This window comes from Conger conger, chromosome 6 (genome assembly GCF_963514075.1).
Source record: "Conger conger chromosome 6, fConCon1.1, whole genome shotgun sequence".
Classification (NCBI taxonomy): Eukaryota; Metazoa; Chordata; class Actinopteri; order Anguilliformes; family Congridae; genus Conger; species Conger conger.
Window position 1 is genome coordinate 5,006,119 of NC_083765.1, and position 18,645 is coordinate 5,024,763.

General features: G+C 49.2%; 1 protein-coding gene across 1 annotated transcript in view; it reads right to left on the minus strand.

The window, feature by feature from the left end:
- Positions 1 to 2,578: 2,578 nt before the first annotated feature.
- The window catches only part of LOC133130495 (cysteine-rich secretory protein LCCL domain-containing 2-like), a 17,450-nt gene continuing 1,383 nt past the window's right edge, over positions 2,579 to 18,645 (minus strand). The window contains exons 3-15 of the mRNA XM_061245115.1: positions 16,876 to 16,994; positions 15,797 to 15,929; positions 14,477 to 14,592; positions 13,971 to 14,071; positions 13,373 to 13,570; positions 12,945 to 13,005; positions 12,076 to 12,142; positions 11,824 to 11,954; positions 11,437 to 11,480; positions 11,264 to 11,336; positions 10,399 to 10,474; positions 7,713 to 7,843; positions 2,579 to 4,924 (exon numbers count right to left, since the gene is read on the minus strand). Of these exons, the coding sequence (XP_061101099.1) occupies positions 4,873 to 4,924; positions 7,713 to 7,843; positions 10,399 to 10,474; positions 11,264 to 11,336; positions 11,437 to 11,480; positions 11,824 to 11,954; positions 12,076 to 12,142; positions 12,945 to 13,005; positions 13,373 to 13,570; positions 13,971 to 14,071; positions 14,477 to 14,592; positions 15,797 to 15,929; positions 16,876 to 16,994 (1,302 nt within the window). The 3' untranslated portion in view covers positions 2,579 to 4,872. The remainder of the gene's footprint in view (positions 4,925 to 7,712; positions 7,844 to 10,398; positions 10,475 to 11,263; positions 11,337 to 11,436; positions 11,481 to 11,823; positions 11,955 to 12,075; positions 12,143 to 12,944; positions 13,006 to 13,372; positions 13,571 to 13,970; positions 14,072 to 14,476; positions 14,593 to 15,796; positions 15,930 to 16,875; positions 16,995 to 18,645) is intronic.

The following is an 18,645-nucleotide window of genomic DNA, read 5'->3' on the forward strand; positions in this document are numbered from 1 at the left end:
ATACAAATTGGCCAGCTGTATTCCATTTCATGAAAGCAATTGATTCAAAGGATTAGTTATGTAACAATTTCCAGGCAACCAGTCAATATGATATTATGCTATGACAAAATAAATTAGTTTCACAGGATCTCACAGATGGTTCATTCACTTTAATGATGTGTTGATTACTGCTGAAGAGAAAGTACTTTTCACATCATTCATGAAGGCGGCAGTGTAACGCAATGGGTGACAGAGGGGGCCTGTATGCCAGGGTTGCAGGTTTGACTCCCAGGCCATTTGTCGCTGTTGTCGTGTGACTGGCCACTGTTGAGTTGCTGGTTCGAGCCCCTGTTGGGCATACGGGGATGCTGACTTGGTTCTGGGGGCGACGGGTTTTTGTGCCTACAGGAAAAGAAAGAACACTTCTTGGGGCGACGTTAGCTCAGGAGGAAAGAGCGGCCGTCTGGCAGGTGCAGAGTTGCCGGTGCGATCCCCCGCCCTGGGTGTGTGTTTTCCCGTGTCCCTGTCCTAATTGCTCCTGATGAGCTGATTGGCTCCTTGCATGGCAGCCTTTCGCTATTGACGTTTGTGTGTGAATGTGAGGCGTTGATTGTAAAGCACATTGGAAATAAGCGCTATATAAATGCAGTCCAACTCTGCCTTTGGGCCCTTGGTCTACCCTCCTGGTTCTCTCTCTCTCACACATAACATAAGGGCGGCCTCTAGCGTAGTGGTTAAGGTACATGACCCTGTAGCGTAGTGGTTAAGGTACATGACCCTGTACCGTAGTGGTTAAGGTATATGTCCCTGTAGCATAGTGGTTAAGGTACATGACCCTGTAGTGTAGTGGTTAAGGTACATGACCCTGTAGCGTAGTGGTTAAGGTACATGACCCTGTAGCGTAGCGGTTAAGGTACATGACCCTGTAGCGTAGTGGTTAAGGTACATGACCCTGTAGTGTAGTGGTTAAGGTACATGACCCTGTAGCGTAGTGGTTAAGGTACATGACCCTGTAGCGTAGTGGTTAAGGTATATGTCCCTGTAGCATAGTGGGTAAGGTACATGACCCTGTAGTGTAGTGGTTAAGGTACATGACCCTGTAGCATAGTGGTTAAGGTACATGACCCTGTAGCGTAGTGGTTAAGGTACATGACCCTGTAGCGTAGTGGTTAAGGTACATGACCCTGTAGCGTAGTGGTTAAGGTACATGACCCTGTAGCGTAGTGGTTAAGGTACATGACCCTGTAGAGTAGTGGTTAAGGTACATGATCCTGTAGCGTAGTGGTTAAGGTACATGACCCTGTAGCGTAGTGGGTAAGGTACATGACCCTGTAGCGTAGTGGTTAAGGTATATGTCCCTGTAGCATAGTGGTTAAGGTACATGAGCCTGTAGCATAGTGGTTAAGGTACATGACCCTGTAGCATAGTGGTTAAGGTACATGACCCTGTAGCATAGTGGTTAAGGTACATGACCCTGTAGCATAGTGGTTAAGGTACATGAGCCTGTAGCGTAGTGGTTAAGGTACATGACTGGGTCGGTGGTTCGATCCCCGGTGTAGCCGCAATAAGATCCACACAGCCGTTGGGCCCTTAACCCTGCATTGCTCCAGGGGAGGATTGTCTCCTGCTTAGTCTAATCAACTGTACGTCGCTCTGGATAGGAGCGTCTGCCAAACGCCATTAATGTTCTCAGTTGACTTCCCTGGTTAAATAAAGAATGGAGCGAATCACACTTTTTGGCCATGTACACCATCAGCATGCTTGGTGTTCAAAGAGGGGTGTATACCATGAAAAGGGAAGGTTATGTGCCGGTTGCTTTGGGACTGTTTGCTGCTGGTGGTCCAGGGGATCTTGTGACATCAATGGCATAATGTTTTTTAAAGTACCTGAGTATTTTATCCAAAACCTGGTAGACTCTGACACTGACATTTGGTCAAAGGTGGCCCTATACCAACAAGACAATGAGCTCAAAAACAACAGAGGAGTGTAAAATAAAATCAGTGTTTAGCAATGGCCATTGCATTTCTCTGGATGTAAACCCTATCGAAAGCATGTGGTCTGAATGGATGAGGGCAGTCTATAAGCATAAAACAAATTATACTGAGGATCTTTCAAGGGTTTCACATGGAAAAGCTGCACCAAGCACTAATTTCAGTGATGCCAATACTTGAAACCTTAAAAAAAAAATACATTCATAATTTGAAACATGTTATTATTCAATTCCATTAAGTCCATTAAATCCTCAACAATGTCCAATATTTTGTGGAGAAAATGACATCACCGTAATGGTGTCAGTGTCTTCTACTGTGTAGTCTTTTATTTTGCATCTTTATCAAGGGTGCCGATGTTTAATTCTGCATCTGACTGCGTGTGTCAAAAGTCATGAAAACTGTAAGAACGCATAATCCAAAATAAGCAGATGAGTGATTGGGTCTGTGGTTGTGAGATGACTGCTGATGATGAAGTTCGACAGTTGGCTTCGGGAGGATCCTGTCCTGGCATATCGCCTCTTAAGGTCTGAATTACAGTTTACATCTGGGCCCTGAGTTTAATCACAGCAGAGGGAAAGACGCTTAATCAAAATAAAGGCACACGAAAGTCTGTTCTTATGTCTTATTTATTTTTAAATTGTGCAATGAAAGACAAACTGCTTGCCATATAAAACATTTTTAAAAACACAAGAAAAGAAATCACTCCAAAAATATTTATGTTAGGCACTTTTACAACAGACCATACCTTAAAAAAGACAATTCAAAATATTTACATAATACACAATTCCGCAGCTGTACAAATAACTGAATAATACATTTTCCCTCCAGAATTCCCATTTAGTTAATGAAGATCGCAGTGACAGAACCTAGATAGCTGGAAAAGTGTGGCAAAGGAAGTAAGAGCAAGATTTTCTCTGGCCACACCAATAGGCATTCCTCTGATTGGTCTGGAAGCCACGCAGTGACATCTGAAGGCCAATCACAGAGCGGGAGGTTAGAGAAACAAAAGGAACACGCCCCTTTTGTCAGAAGAGCAGCAATACTCAGCCATCAACCTGAAGGAATGGAGCGAAAACAGCTCAGAAAAAAAACGAGCCTCACCACTCTGAATCCCCGCAAATGTAGGGAGTGGGGGACGACACACCAACCCAAAAAACCCACGCAGTAAAGCGTCAAGGTTTAAGATCTGAGCACAGAGCTCAATGTCCATTAGTATGGAAGCTCAGCTGCCCTGCAGAGCATGTCTCCAGGTTAACGCTGTTTTATTACACTGCAGTGTATGAACACCGTAAAGAGATCCGTGTCAGTGGTGTGGTCTGCGTTCTACAGAGCATTCCCAAGAACTGCTGCTGTGAGCCGCTTGACCGCAAGAGAGGGACGTGAGAAAAAAAGGCCTTTGTGGGCAGCGTGTGTGCTTTAAAATATAATGTCTCCAAATTCAAATCCCAGACTCTGTCCTGCGATAGACTCTTAAGTGTGCACTAAGTGTGGTTCAGGTGAAGATCCACTTAAAACCTATAGGGAGAAGATGAGGGGCAGATGGTGTGGGTCAGGGGGGTATTATTTACAACTGAGCTGCACAGAAGTAGTGTGTGTGTGTGTGTGGGGGGGGGGGGGACTAGGTTTAGTACACTCAGAAGAAGACACAGTATTGTTGAAACAAACACTATTCTACATATGCATCCATCTATCGGAGTTTCCCGTATTCGGCACGGTTAGTAATTTAATAAGCATTTGTGAAATTTGCACAGACAATGTGCAGATGTTCTTCTTCTTTAATTCTGCAAAGTACGAGAAATGGAAGCAGCAGCTCTATTTGTTCTCCACCTCGTTCACAACTTCTGGTTTTAAAGGTACAATAGGTAATCTCGGACTTCTCACGGTCAAGAGAGGAATAGCAGCAACAAACACGCTCAAACCACAACACTGTTTATCCCCACCCCTTCTCTGTAAACGCACTGATGTTGAAACGCCGTTGGCTGTGGCAATTAGAACCAATTTTCAACCAATGAGCTTGAATTATTGTAGTTATACAATGGTTTGGTACAAACTGCATATTTTGAAACCCAAATTTAAGGACTATAAACACAGGCAGAGGGTGAGTCAACATGTCAGTGAGACTTTTTCAATGATAGGAAGGGATTTACAATGGTCTTGTAACAATGTTTTAACACAAAAATCTTACCTATTGTACCTTTAAACGCTTTAAAACTTTAAAACTGGGAAAGGCACCTGGATGTTTGTGTGTTCACCCTGGAATCAAAATATCTTAACAAGCAAATGGCAAGACATGTATAGCCCCCCAAAAAAATTATAATAATACAAATAATACAAATAATGGTTTAAACATATACTGTATAACATGTACTGAAAAGATCAAATATATCACATTAAATATGTACAAAATGATTAAAGTGTGATCAATTTACATTCCTGTGTACGAGATCAATCATTTACTTCTGTAAATAAAAAATGATGTATAAATATATAAATGACAAGACATTCGCTTTTTTTTTTTAACCCTACAACCTACACTTCACGACGGGTATACCAGCACCGCTATTAAAATCATCATTGATACTGTACAGCATTTTGCATATGTTCTTATATTGGCATAAAAAATATCAACACCAAATCTATACAAATAATAATAATAAAAAAGGCCTTTTTCTACTTTCCTCTTGTGTTGTAAAACCGACATTATTGACTGATCAAAATGTCCAAGAGGCGCAGTGAAGCTCCACCCCTTCGGTGGGCGGGCGTGTTGTGACAGGGAGGGGGGGCAGGGGGGGGTCTGATTAATTGCCATGGCGATGACCTGTGTGCACTTCCTGTCCATGCAGAGTGGACAGGGAGACCCTGTGTGTGGACCGGATGGCCCCCGTGCGTTGCGCGTGATGTCTCACTGCCTCACGGTGAACACGCGGAACGCGCCTCCCTCCAGGTTGCTCTTGCTGCGGGGGGGGGGGGGGGGGGGAAGACCAGAGGAAGACATGAGGCAACTCTTCACACGCAACTCCACAAGAAGATCCACAAACAGCAATATCCTCCTAAGGCCCGGGGTCTGCAGGTTAGCCGTATAACCGCACCGAGAGGAACCCAGAGCCCTCGCTAACATGGAACATGGACTGAAGTAAAAACAGCTGTTCTCTTGGCTTCACTCGGCGCAGTTATCCAGCTAACGCAGGACTCGCAATACGGGGCCCTGGCAGTTAGTTTTTTTGTCCTCTGTCGGGGACTCTCTCCCGTATGGGAGTCTCTCTTAATCTCAAGAACCGTACATATTTTTTGAGGGCCTGGGGTCTGCGAAACTGCTCATGCCTGCATCTCGACCGCACGGCACCAGGAGGAAGGAGGCAGAGGAGGAGGAGGAAGAGGAGGAGGAGAAGGAGGAAGAGGAGGAGGCGAAGGAAGAGGAGGAGTAAGAGGAGGAGGCGAAGGAAGAGAAGGAGGAGGGTAACAATACAAATAAAATCAATAATATTTTAGAAAGTATTTTTACTGCAACATCCAAGCCTTTGACATTGTATTATGTAAAAAAAAAAGAAACTCAAATTAAAACTAAAACTAAAACATTCTTTCTGTTGGCTCTCAGGGGGATATTTCCCCATGGGTTTTCCAGAGTTATTCCTGAAACCCAGAGGGCTTCTTTTCCAGCCCTTATATGAAACTTTGCCCGTCGATTAAAGACTTATCTCCAGAGCCACTAAGCTTCAATATCTCTGCTATTATTTATCTTTCCCCCCAATGAAACCACACACCCATCTGGGGCACTCTCCCTTGCCTTAAATAGTAAGATTATTCCAGTTTCCACTGCTGCAAGAGGGGAACAACACAAAAACTAAAATCTGTTTCCAGAATTGAAAAACATTATTTGGCTGACGAACAGAGGTGATGTTTAAAAGTCACTGATTCCCTTGTAATGACTTTAGAAAAAAAACGAAAAAAAAACGAAACTGGGATAAATAGATAGCCTGTTTAAAAAATAAAATGTCCTCCCCTCTCTTTTAGTTTTGTCTGGCAAACATATTCCCAAACAGGAGGAAGAAACACTGTGGTCCATGTTCTGAACACGGCTTTTCCCAACAGTCACATAAACGCCAGCCGTGTCTGGAGATGGGGGGCGATGTGGGTGCAGGTTTTTTAAGCCCTTGCACCACGTTACCTGATTCTACTTATTGAGGCCTCGAATGAACCGAATCAGCAGAATCAAGAGTCCGAGTGCTGAGCTAGAGCAAAAAAAACCTGCACGCACACCGGCCCCCTTTTGGGCCAGAATTGGACAGACCAAACTGCCGGCTCGACCCCGATGTTGCCTCCCCGAAAAGCCGGCTCGTCCAGCTCCCGGTTGGCCGTCTTTCTTGGCTCGGCCGCTTGTAATTAATTGATGGTGGAGATAGCTTTGATGCCCAGAAACTTGAACTGAAGAGCTGGCTCGGATGAACGCTAGCCCCGCCGGCGGCCGATAGGTCACGATCGCACGGCTAAGTCAGACTCGGTGAGTCAACCGGCAGCAGTTTCCACCGGCCGAGGACTCCCGTCTGTGAGCGTTTGCCTGCATGGGTGGCTCTCCGAGGCAGCCTCATCGCCAGCCGAGGGCTTTCTGTAGCAAATTTGGGACGCTTCTGTTTGCACGGTAGCGCGCTAGCCCACCGCTACACAAGAGGCAGCCTTGTTGCCGGTGACTCCTCCCCTGACAAGAGTGGCTTCTGGGAATTCCGCCGTCACCACGGCGACAAACCACAAGCCCTCGTAATAAGGGCGCCCTCTGTGCCCAGTTTGGAAATTCTGGAAATTCTCTGGGGCACCACACTCCCCCGCCCCCTCCAAAAAAATAGATTCAACTATAATATTTACATTAATCAAACTAATTGTATGCATGTTGCAAGAGGGGTTTTTTTTTTTCTCCTAGAAAGCTGAGCCCTTTGAATAAGATTCCTGGGAAAAAACGAATGCTGCTGGAGATGTAGAATATCTTCCACAATTCACATTGTGAGTGCTTGGCACAGTCAGCCCCACCAGGCAGTGTTCCTGGGGTTTTTAATCTGCCCCTACAGTAAGTGTCTGCCCCTGCAGTGAGTGCCTAAAACGACGATCGAGGAGCCAGAATGGAGGTTTCTGGTCCGGCGGGGAGTTCCGTGTTAAATTTCACACGCCTTCCCCTGCCTTGTTTTGTCAACACTGCACTTTTTCGCACACAGCGGCGAGTTAACTGCCAACCGCGTTAAAAAAAAGGGAAATCCAAGTCGTGGCGTGTGTGGTCTCCCCCGCACATAAAACGCTGCAATCATCCGTCAGCGTGCCGCACACGAGGGCCCGGAGTCTGCAAACCGCTGATGCCTGCGTCTGGACCGCACGGCACCAGGAGGAAGAGGAGAAGGAGGAGGAGGAAGAGAAGGATGAAGAGGAGAGGAAGATGAGAAGGAGGCAGAGGGGGAGGCAGAGGAGAAGGAGGAAGAGGAGGAGGCAGAGGAGAAGGAGGAAGAGGAGGAGGAGGAGGAAGAGAAGGATGAAGAGGAGAGGAAGATGAGAAGGAGGAAGAGGAGGAGGAAGAAAAGGATGAAGAGGAGAGGAAGAGGAGAAGGATGCAGAGGAAAGGAAGAGGACGAGGAGGAAAAGGAAGAGAAGGAGGAAGAAGAAGAGGATGAAGAGGAGAGGGAGAGGAGAGGAAGAGGAGGAGAAGGATGAAGAGGAGAGGAAGAGGAGGAGGAGAATGAGGAAGAGGAGGCGGGTAACTGGCACCTCTCTGACTGGATGCCGTTCTTCAGAGATCCAGTGTAGCTCCTCTTCTTCTCCAGGGCCAGGACGTCCACGTACCCACCCTCAGGTTTGATCACGCCAGCGTGGATGGCTGCCTTGCAGATACTGGAGCTCTGAGAGGGGGAGAGGAGAGCGTCATTAGGGGCTGCTACTGCCACATATTCCCCTCTACAAACAGAGCGATCAGCACTGCATTCCCATTGTGTCTGACTATCACTTAGGGTTTCTTTATACACACATATACACTGACACACACAGACATACATACTGACACACACACACACACACACTTACACACAATATGGATATAGAAAGTCCCAATTAAAGCTGAAACCACATACTGATTGTTTTATTTCAACTGTTTGTTTGCTGGAGTATAGAGCAAAAACAACAAAAAATATGTTTCACTTATGGAGTGCATTATACATACAGTACACACACACACACACACACACACACACACACACACACAAACACTGGGCCAACTGACTCTCCTACTTCATTAGAAAGTCGTGTTCATCAAAGGCAGCCCCCCTCACCATACACCCCCCCCCTTTCATCCACACACACCCCGTCATTGATCAGAGCGTGGGCCTCTGTCACAAGCGCATAACAGCAGCCACTGGAGCGCACACAGTGAAACAGTAGGCCTGGTGTTTCCCTGCGCCGGCTTCCCTTTGGCAGGCCGCTGTCACACACACAAACGGCCCAGTCAACAAAGCCCTCCAACCGGCACTTTGGAGTTACTGTTCCAGGGGCCTCTCTGCTTATCTTACGCAAGTCTGTACACTCCAGATCCAGCGCAGCCATTCGCCCCGGGGGTCATGGCCTACTCAGATCAAGATCTAATCCCGGAAGGAAAGGTTTTATTCTCTTTAATCCCCTAACCCTCTCGGCACACGGGAGGGGGGAGAGTTGTTCAACAAAAAACAAATGCGTTTAGATCGGCGGCAGCCAACCCTGTTACTCGAGATCTACCATCCTGTAGGTTTTCATTTCAACCCTAACTTGGCACGCTTGACTCAACTAATTAGCAGAGTCTCTAGCTGTTGAATGAGATGAGCTTTGTTAGGGTTGGAGTGAAGACCTACAGGACAGTAGATCTCCAGGAACAGGGTTGGGCAGCCCTGCTCTAGCTGTTGAATGAGGTATGCTTTGTTAGGGTTGGAGTGAAGACCTACAGGACGGTAGATCTCCAGGAACAGGGTTGGGCAGTCCTGCTCTAGCTGTTGAATGAGGTGTGCTTTGTTAGGGTTGGAGTGATGACCTACAGGACGGTAGATCTCCGGGAACAGGGTTGGGCAGCCCTGCTCTAGCTGTTGAATGAGGCGTGCTTTGTTAGGGTTGGAGTGAAGACCTACAGGACAGTAGATCTCCAGGAACAGGGTTGGGCAGCCCTGCTCTAGCTGTTGAATGAGGTGTGCTTTGTTAGGGTTGGAGTGAAGACCTACAGGATGGTAGATCTCCAGGAACAGGGTTGGGCAGCCCTGCTCTAGCTGTTGAATGAGGTGTGCTTTGTTAGGGTTGGAGTGAAGACCTACAGGACGGTAGATCTCCAGGAACAGGGTTGGGCAGCCCTGCTCTAGCTGTTGAATGAGGTGTGCTTTGTTAGGGTTGGAGTGAAGACCTACAGGACGGTAGATCTCCAGGAACAGGGTTGGGCAGCCCTGCTCTAGCTGTTGAATGAGGTGTGCTTTGTTAGGGTTGGAGTGAAGACCTACAGGACGGTAGATCTCCAGGAACAGGGTTGGGCAGCCCTGCTCTAGCTGTTGAATGAGGTGTGCTTTGTTAGGGTTGGAGTGAAGACCTACAGGACGGAGGATCTCCAGGAACAGGGTTGGGTGGCCCTGCTCTAGCTGTTGAATGAGGTGTGGTTTGTTAGGGTTGGAGTGAAGACCTACAGGACGGTAGATCTCCAGGAACACTGTGGCCCGCCAGGACTCAGGGAGCTGGCCTGCCTTTTGTTTGTTTTAAGTTGTCCATTTTTCTATTCTACTCTATTTGTTCTGTGTCTTAGCTGCTCGTACCGTAGAGCTTAGGCTGGTAGTTGACCTGATTTCCATTTCTGAACAGTGAGAGAAACCGGGGCCTGTTGAGGGTCTCGAGGGGATCGCTCTGAAGTGGAACCAGCTGGAGAGGCCATCAGCTCCTCCGGGGGAAGCCGAGACTGGCCCGGGGCAACAGGTTCATGTCAGGGCAGCGAGTTTGCTAGTGCCCCCTTCCCAAACCCATGGGTCCCGCTGCGTAGCCATCCCAGGAAAAATATTTAGGTTCCCCTTTTTTCATCTTTTCATCTGGAAAAGCTGTGTGGGGGGGGGGGGGGTCAAACTGGGGAGGTGCTGATCTCCATGGCGATAAGCATGAGTGCATCCTTTTGCGGAACCCGTGACGTCTAAATGACGGACCTGTGGATCCACCTCCCTGAAACTGCCATGTCCGTAACTGACTTGGCTTCAAACTGACCCTTGAAAAGGGCACAGACACTTAATTTGCCACTTAATTTCATCTTCACATCATTTACACGATGCGAGGAGATAAAAATAAGCGATGTGAAAGTGCCCGGGGCCTCTCTCTCGGTGTGAAAGAGGTCAACAGGAAGTAGATGCTGCTAGAGAGGTCAACAGGAAGTAGATGCTGCTAGAGAGGTCAACAGGAAATAAACACTCACGTCTGCGTAGAAGTTGTTCCCCACCACAGGGGCCCAGTAGGACGGCTGGCTCTTGCAGTTACTGGGGCAGAACACCCTGAGGAGAGGAGAGAGACGCGATGGGGTGAGACAGACACAGGACGTACTGATGTCACTTCCTGTTCTAATGTTCTGTGTGTTCCAGAGTTCTGCACTGTTCTAACACTGCAATTGGACGTAATTATGACCTTCCGACCGGGAACGAAACCCTGAAGCGGCCCGGTAAACTCAGAATTACGAGTCGGGAAGTCGGGTATCATTTCACAGCTCCGAGCTGCCGAGTAGGAGTAGACTGACGTCATTCAAAATGGCTGAAATGTATAGAATACACAATAATGGCGAACAACAGCTAACAATTAAAAACATGTTTTTCATATCTATTTTGCGGTTCTCAACGAACAGTGTCTGTTACAAAGTAGCTCAGAAGCTTTTGGCCAAGCTTGAACGTAGCAGGAGGTGGCGCACAGGAAGTGACATCAGCAGCTTGTCGCTAACATCTACGGTGGCAACACGATGTGCTTAGTTGAATGCACATGTTTTGGCCTCGTTAGCGGTGGTATGGTTTGCCGTGAAGCAGTTTGTGAGCCTCTTTGAGAATGAAGGCCCTTTTGTGTAGTTTTGCTGCTGACTTTGCAGCTTGAAGAAATCCTTTGGTGACTGAGGTTTTAAACCTCCCAGACTTCTCTCCAATGTGTGGTCTGGCAAACACTGTGTGTGTTTTTTTTTTTGTTTGTTTGTTTGTTTGTTTTTTTTAGTGCCTTGTAAAAACAGCAGGAGTCAACACTGAGTTTGCACGTTGGGTTCTTGTGCGCGTAACACGGACTGGCGGATATTTTAAGGCCGGTACCTGGGGCAGTTGGCTTGAACTTTCCCGAAAGGGCAGATCTCGTCCACCGAGGCGTAGCAGTCCACTGACATCTCTGTGGGAGAAACGGAGAGAGAGAGGGTCAGTCACCGGTCATCGGCGCAAGCCCTTCCAGAAACAAACGCGGCCGCTTTCCCGGCAGGGCATGGGCTTACCTTCCACTCTGGCCACCGTGAACGCGTTCCCCGTCTTGAACTTGCTGCAAAGTTTAGAAGGGAGGTGAGTCAGCTTTGCGGCCCACCTCTACATTCTCGGCAAGAATTTTAAGAGTTATGGGGCCAGTTTCACAGACGCGTGTCGAGCATAGTCCTGGACTAAATTGTGTTATCTGCGGAGAGTCTCCCTTCAAAATTGAATTTTGTCAATTCAGCCTTAATCTGTGTCTGTGAAACTGGCCCGCACTGTTTTATAGGAATCCGCTAAACTCGTCCGTGAAGCTCGCCCAGAATGCGGACACCGTTCTTCCACAGTGAACTACAGTCACCGAATGAAGGGGACGGGCGCAACGTCCCTTAGTCACCGAAAACAGGGGGATTGTTTACCTGAAGGATTCAATCCCGTTCTTTGTCGACTTAATGAAGAACGGGAGCCTGTCTTTCCGGGTGATGTCCACCAGACCGCCGCTGTTATCGATGATCCCATAATGCATTGCGGCCCGGCAGATGCTGGATTGCTGTAACGGCGAGGGAGGAGAGCGACCTCAGAGTCTAATACGGAGCGTAATTTCCTCTCCAGTGTCATAAAAAGTCCCGACAAACTGAGCATTTAAAACCCAGTCAGCAGCGCAGACTCACCACGTCGTAAAAGAGTGTCCCCCACACTTTGCCCTTCTTGTTCATGCAGTTCGCGGGGCAGTTGTATCTGTGGGAGAGAGTTCAGACCGACCGTGAACCTTTTCCTCATGGTTACAGGTTTTCGTGTATTTGTGCCACGTTTGAGGATAAGTGACAAAGTGTTTATTTGTTCTTGACGTGATGGCGATAGTTGTTGTGATCACTGTGGTGGAATTTTAAGAGAAATGTGTTTAATGTTTTCCTCAAAAGTGCATCTCATTTAAAGAAAGGTTTTCACTGAACTAGCACAAATGAAGACAAGTGAACATCCCAGCAAAGACAGACAGCTGTGCCAATGGTAGTTCACTAACGGTCCACTAGTGGGCGCTCTACATTTTAAAGTTCTCTCTGCACTTTAACCCTTTGAACAGAACATTTTTTTAAAAATTCTTTCTCAAAATTCTAATTTTCTAGAGCTCAATGCTTTCAGTTACTAGTAGTGATTTTCTTTCCAATTTTTCCCTTTTTCTCCCAATTTGGTAGCCAGTTATGCCCTATCTAATCCAGTTAGTGCTAGCTGGGGATACACCGCCTTACGACCCCGTCCCTCAGTGGCCCTGTAGGATCTTGTGACCCTGAGAGCGACACGCCTTCTCCAAGCCGTCTCGTCTCAATTAGACTGTTACCGAGGCGCTCCGGGGCGCTGCATGCGGCGATCCCACTAACCCTGCCAAGTCCCTGCCCTGGAGCAGCGAGCCAATTATGCCGCTCCACGAGAGCCAGCCACCAGAAGTGATTTTCACATCAGCATTAGCATGTTCAGTTAGCACGTCACATATTTTGGTTTAATGAGCGGGACAGAGGAAGCCCACCTGTTGGGATTGGCTCACCTGTTGCACATTGGTCCTCTGCATTTGTCCCTCACCTTAGTCTCACACTTTATGTTCTGAACTGCGGGGGAAACAAAGCAAATAAACACCATCAGACGACAAAGCAGTCACAGGACCGGAGCAGTGAGCAGCAGATCACCTGAGCATCTCCGGGAGATCCACCATCCTGTAGGTCTTCACTCCAACCCTAACAAAGCACACCTCATTCAACAGCTAGAGCAGGGCTGCCCAACCCTGTGCCTGGAGATCTACCGTCCTGTAGGTTTTCACTCCAACCCTAACAAAGCACACCTCATTCAACAGCTAGAGATCTTTGAAGACCCACAGGACTGTAGATCTCCATCAACACGGTTGGACAGCCCTGCCCTGAACCATAGCACCCACCCCCCTGCCCCAACACAAGAACCAATCCCAACAAAGCCTCTTACCCAGGAAGGTGGAGGCGGCTGGTTTGCCGGTTGGTGGCCTCCTGGTTGTGGGAGGCTTCTTCGGTGTAGACGGCCGCTTGGGGGCCACCGGTTTGGGTTTGGGGGCGGGTTTGGCGGTCGTTGTCACCGGGGGCCTGACCGGGACCTGGGGCTTCTCCACTTCGTTCGAGTAATCCGTTTCAGGGCGCTGTGAGTCTCCTGGGGTGGGGGGGTGGGGGGGTAGGACACAGCGTTTTTATGGTGTACTGTTTATGCGTAATGCTCTGTTTGCGTACAATATCGTCCAAAGGATACGACATAACATAATGACAAACAGGCCATTCGGTCAAATTATGCCCACCATTTTCCTACCACGACAGTGTACCTAGTGCTTAGTTCATATAAAAACTAGATGGTATCAGGCGCTCTAGAAAGCCTGATCCTGAAAACCACCTCTGCTACATGACCTGGTATGGTAGACAAATTACAAGTGCTTCAATTTAATATCAATTTCATGTCTAAATTAATCTCAACATGTTTTTTTCCCAATAAAGTGTTACTTACAGTATGTATGTTAAGCACAAGCTGAAACCAAATTTTCAAAACAAAGCTCTCGTACCCTTGTAGCAAAGGTTGTTCTGGCAACGCCCTCCGTAGCTGGGTGGGCACTGGGAGCACGGGCGGCCGTGTTGGTAAGGGGCTTCTCCGATCCAGTTCCCCCTGGTGATTGCCACAGGGGTTAGCATGGAGGGCTAATGCTAATGCTACCTTTTCTCATTCATTAGTCATAAAAAAGGCTCGCTGGACCGAGGCGAAAACACTGTGCTTCACCCATCATCACAAACACTAAACTCGAGCAGATGTTGTCAAAACATTGTGCTCTGGCTATCCTAGAAGCTGTCAAGCCTTATTTTTTCCTTTCCACTTCACATACTTAATTTATTCTTTTTTTTTTTTTTACTTTCCGTTCCACCTTTTCCGTCTGTGACCTAAATACGTCGCAGGTTGCTTTGTAAACAGACGGTTTGACTTGAAAAGTCCTCATTTGTAGGGAATCCAGGGAAGAGAAGAAGAAGCAAGAAGGCGGGGTTGACGGGCGAGGCACGGAAAGAGCCGTTCTCTTACTTTGGGGAATAGTTGCAGACGAGGTACACGGCGTTCTGCCAGACCTCTCCCCAGACGTCCATTCTCGGGCACACGTGGACCGCACACCCCACCCTGTTGGTAGTGGCCCACACCAGCTGTAAGGAGGGAGAGACGCATGTTAGGGGGGGGTGACATTGGCTCAGGCGGTAAGAGCAGTAGTTTGGCAGTCGGAGGGTTGCTGGTTCGATCCCCCGCCTGGGCTGTGTCGATGTGTCCCTGAGCAAGACACCCAACCCCCGAAGTGCCTTGCATGGCAGCCAATCGCCATCGGTGTGTGTATGAATGGGTGAATGGAGCTACCTGATAGTTTGAGAAGAACCTCACTGCAAAAAATAGTCTGCTCGAAAATATTAGCTTATGTTACTTAAATTTCTTAAGTGAAATTTTCTTGGCTCGCTGGCAAATCTTGAAATGAGTCTACCACTATCATACCCCATTGGCAATATTTTTCTCTTATTTGTCAGATAGAAATAAGATTTTCATAGAAATAAGAAGTCTTTGAAGTCTAAATATGAGACTTAAATACTTGTATAGATTTACTTATTTTTTGTTTTTTGCAGTGTTATAGTCATACCCCTAAACTCACTCACATCGCCTTATAGTTGCCCAGACAGAGACACAGAAGGATAGAGGCATACAAAGAATGACCTCCCTCCTGTTCCTGATCCAGAAAGGCTCTTACTGCAGTAATGACTCAGCTATGATGGTAAAGACCCAATGAACTAACGCAACAGCTTGTATCGCTCAATCTGATCTCTACAGTGATACAGGAAATGTTTATCGCAGAATGACATGGAGGAACTAAGACCAAACCCCACGTCAACGCTCCTGTGTGTGTATGCGTGTGTGTGTGTGTTTCTGTGTGTTTCTGTGTGTGTGTGTGTGTATGTGTGTGTGTGTAGTGTGTGTATGCGTGTGTGTGTTTCTGTGTGTGTGTGTGTGTATGCGTGTGTGTGTTTCTGTGTGTGTGTGTATGTGTGTGTGTGTGTGAGTGTGTATGTGTTTGTGTTTGTGTGTGTGTATGTGTGTGTGTGTGTGTTTCTGTGTTTGTGTTTGTGTATGTGTGTGTGTTTCTGTGTGTATACGTTTGTGTGTGTGTACGTGTGTGTGTGTGTGTGTGTGTGTGTGTGTGTGTGTGTGTGAGAGAGAGTCGGGCAGGGCGTGGCAGGGCGTGGCAGGGCGGGGCAGGGCGGGGCAGGGCCAGGCGGGGCGGGGTGGGGCAGGGCAGGGCCGGGCGGGGCCAGGCGGGGCGGGGCGGGGCGGGGCGTGGCAGGGCGTGGCAGGGCGGGGCGCACTCACCTGGGTGTAATGGGTGCACATGGGTCCAGAGCAGCGGTCGGGGCACCAGGGGTTGCACTCGTGAGCGTGGGGGTAGGTGTAGTCCTTCACCTCGTCATACCAGGCCTGGACGTGGTAAGTGGGGGAGCGGTGCCTGTGGGGGGGGGGGGGGGGGGGAGGGGGGGGGTGGTGTCAGGAGCAGCACACAGAGAGCACAGCCTGCCCAAGAGGCTCATGGGCAATGTCAGGGAGACCGTCCCGTTGGCACTTAAATGTGGACTAATCTGACTCCGGTCCCGTGAAGGAACATCAGCTGCCCAGTGTGTTTCTACGCCAGAGAGAGGGACGACCAGCCAGCACAGGAAGCACAAAACGATCCACAGCAGTCTGAGAAACATATCTGCCTTTCCCCCCCCCCCCCCCCCCCCCTCTTTTTCTGTGGTATTGAAAAGCCACCGGGAGAAGGGGGTTGTGGGAAGGAAGGTGTGCAGATTCCTGGCGCAGCACCAGCTTGCCGTCCCGCACAAAGGGGCACTGTACGGGCGCCCCCGATCCCGCTTAGCGGGAGAAGCACTGCCCTCTCTCATCCTCCTCTGGTCTGTGGGCTTAGAGCGTAATGCGCTTTGCGCTACGGTGCCCCTGTATCAGCCAGCGTTAGCACGTGTCGCTACGCTAGGAGTGTGTGCTCAGGCAGTGCTGTGTTAGCACGTGTCGCTACGCTAGGAGTTTGTGCTCAGGCAGTGCTGAGTTAGCACGTGTCGCTACGCTAGGAGTGTGTGCTCAGGCAGTGCTGTGTTAGCACGTGTTGCTACACTAGGAGTGTGTGCTCAGGCAGTGCTGTGTTAGCACGTGTTGCTACGCTAGGAGTGTGTGCTCAGGCAGTGCTGCGTTAGCACGTGTCGCTACGCTAGGAGTGTGTGCTCAGGCACTGCTGCATTAGCACGTGTTGCTAGGCTAGGAGTGTGTATGAGTGTGTTGTACCCAGCATAGCCCCGCCCCCTCACCTGCTGTACCCAGCATAGCCCCGCCCCCTCACCTGCTGTACCCAGCATAGCCCCGCCCCCTCACCTGCTGTACCCAGCATAGCCCCGCCCTCTCACCTGCCCCAGTGCACGGCCAGGTTCTGTCCGATGGACATGAGCAGGTCTTGGGGTCCGTGCTCCCACTGGCACTCCTCCGCCCAGTGCGTGGCAGACCGCTCCAGCTCTTCGTCCCACAGCTGTGTACACGGGACGGTAAACACGCCTGTCACACGCCTGTCGCCATGGCAAAGCTCCCCCCCACCCCCCCGCAACACAGGGGCCAGGGAGCCAAGAGCCCACGCAGGAAGTCAGAGACCTGTGGCCATGACGACCAGACCTACCTGGGTCTAATAGGTAACTGCTTTGGATTCAAGTACTAGTTCTGTGCTTGGTTGATCTTGCCAACTGAGCCAACCAAGGGGACCAGAAGGCAGGTTTCACACAGGTTCTAACCCTGCTGTAAATCCAGCTGTGGCCAGCTTGAAATTAGCAGCTACCAGCTGTTTCAAAAACCTAGCTTGAGCTGTTTTTTTTGTTTGTTTTTTTAGCAGGGAATAAACCAGACAAACTCAGTAAAGCATAGAAAAGTATATGAATCCAACACAACGTTGTTTGTGACCCCCTTCTCTGATGACCGCAGTGAGTCAGGACCTCAGTCTGACGTCTCGGCCGAAAGAGAGAAGATCACAGAAGATTGCCGATCTCACCCAGGCATAACCACTACAATTACCTCAGGTGTGTTTGATATCAGAAAAGGCTCTTGCTAGTTCTGACTATCGATGGTGGCTGCACAGCATTCAAAATTCTAATCTTTCAAACATGGTGGCAAAATGTCCAGCTCCCTAACCTCAGTACCGTCCCAAAAACTGCAGTGTGTGCTAACCTCCTCACAAGTCCACACTCTTTCAAGCATACAGACTTGGCACATTTTTAGACTCCGTGCCCCCGGCCCTCTGAAGGCCCCACGGGGAACCCTGGGGAGAGCAGGGGGGGCGGGGGCAGCCTGGCCTCCCTCCACTACAAACCCAGCCGGGGTTCAGAAGCAGACCCATTTAACGCTGTCGGTCCCCCGTCCCCCCCCCCGCCCTGTGGAGGAGAGGAAACTGCAGGGGAAGTGGGTTCTGTGACTACCCCACCTCCCCCCTGGGGCTGCCCAAACCCCCCCTACGGGGGTCCCGTCCGCTGCCCCGGCCCTCTCAGTAAATTTCCAGGTCCCCGGTGCCCCCCCGCCCCAGCCTTGGGGCCCAAGCTTCCCGCTGAAACCTGGGCTTGTTCACTGTGACTGGGGCTCTGCGCCTCCAACCCCCCCCCCCCCCCCCTACACTGCAGTAACCAAATAAGTCCAAATATTTTAGTCTCAAATTTAGACTTCAAAGTCGTATTGCTCTCACGCATCGCTGCTGAATGCAACAAAGATATCGGCCGTGAGGTAAAGGCGCATTAATTTCAACATTTGGCAAAATGTGTTAAGGATATTTCCCTTGTCAAGCAAGTGACAGTAACTTAAGACAAGCTAATATTTTGTAAAATTAAGTTTAAGTCCGATTACAAGACTGAAACGGTCAAGACAGACTTCGCAGTGCACATCAGATGAGAGGCTGTTGCTTCTCAGGTCTGACTCCCCCCCTGTCCCCCAGGCCAGACCCCCCCCCCCCCCCCCCCCCCCCCCTCCGTCTGAAAGCCCAAATTAGACCCCCATCCCCTCCCAACAAAAAAAAAAAAAAAAACCCCTGGCAACGGTTTTGCACATGAGTTAATTCTTTCCAAAAGGTGTCAGAAGATTATTCCAGTATAATCACAACACCTCGCCCCATTAGAGGGCTACAAAGCGCCGGGCCTGCTGTGCAT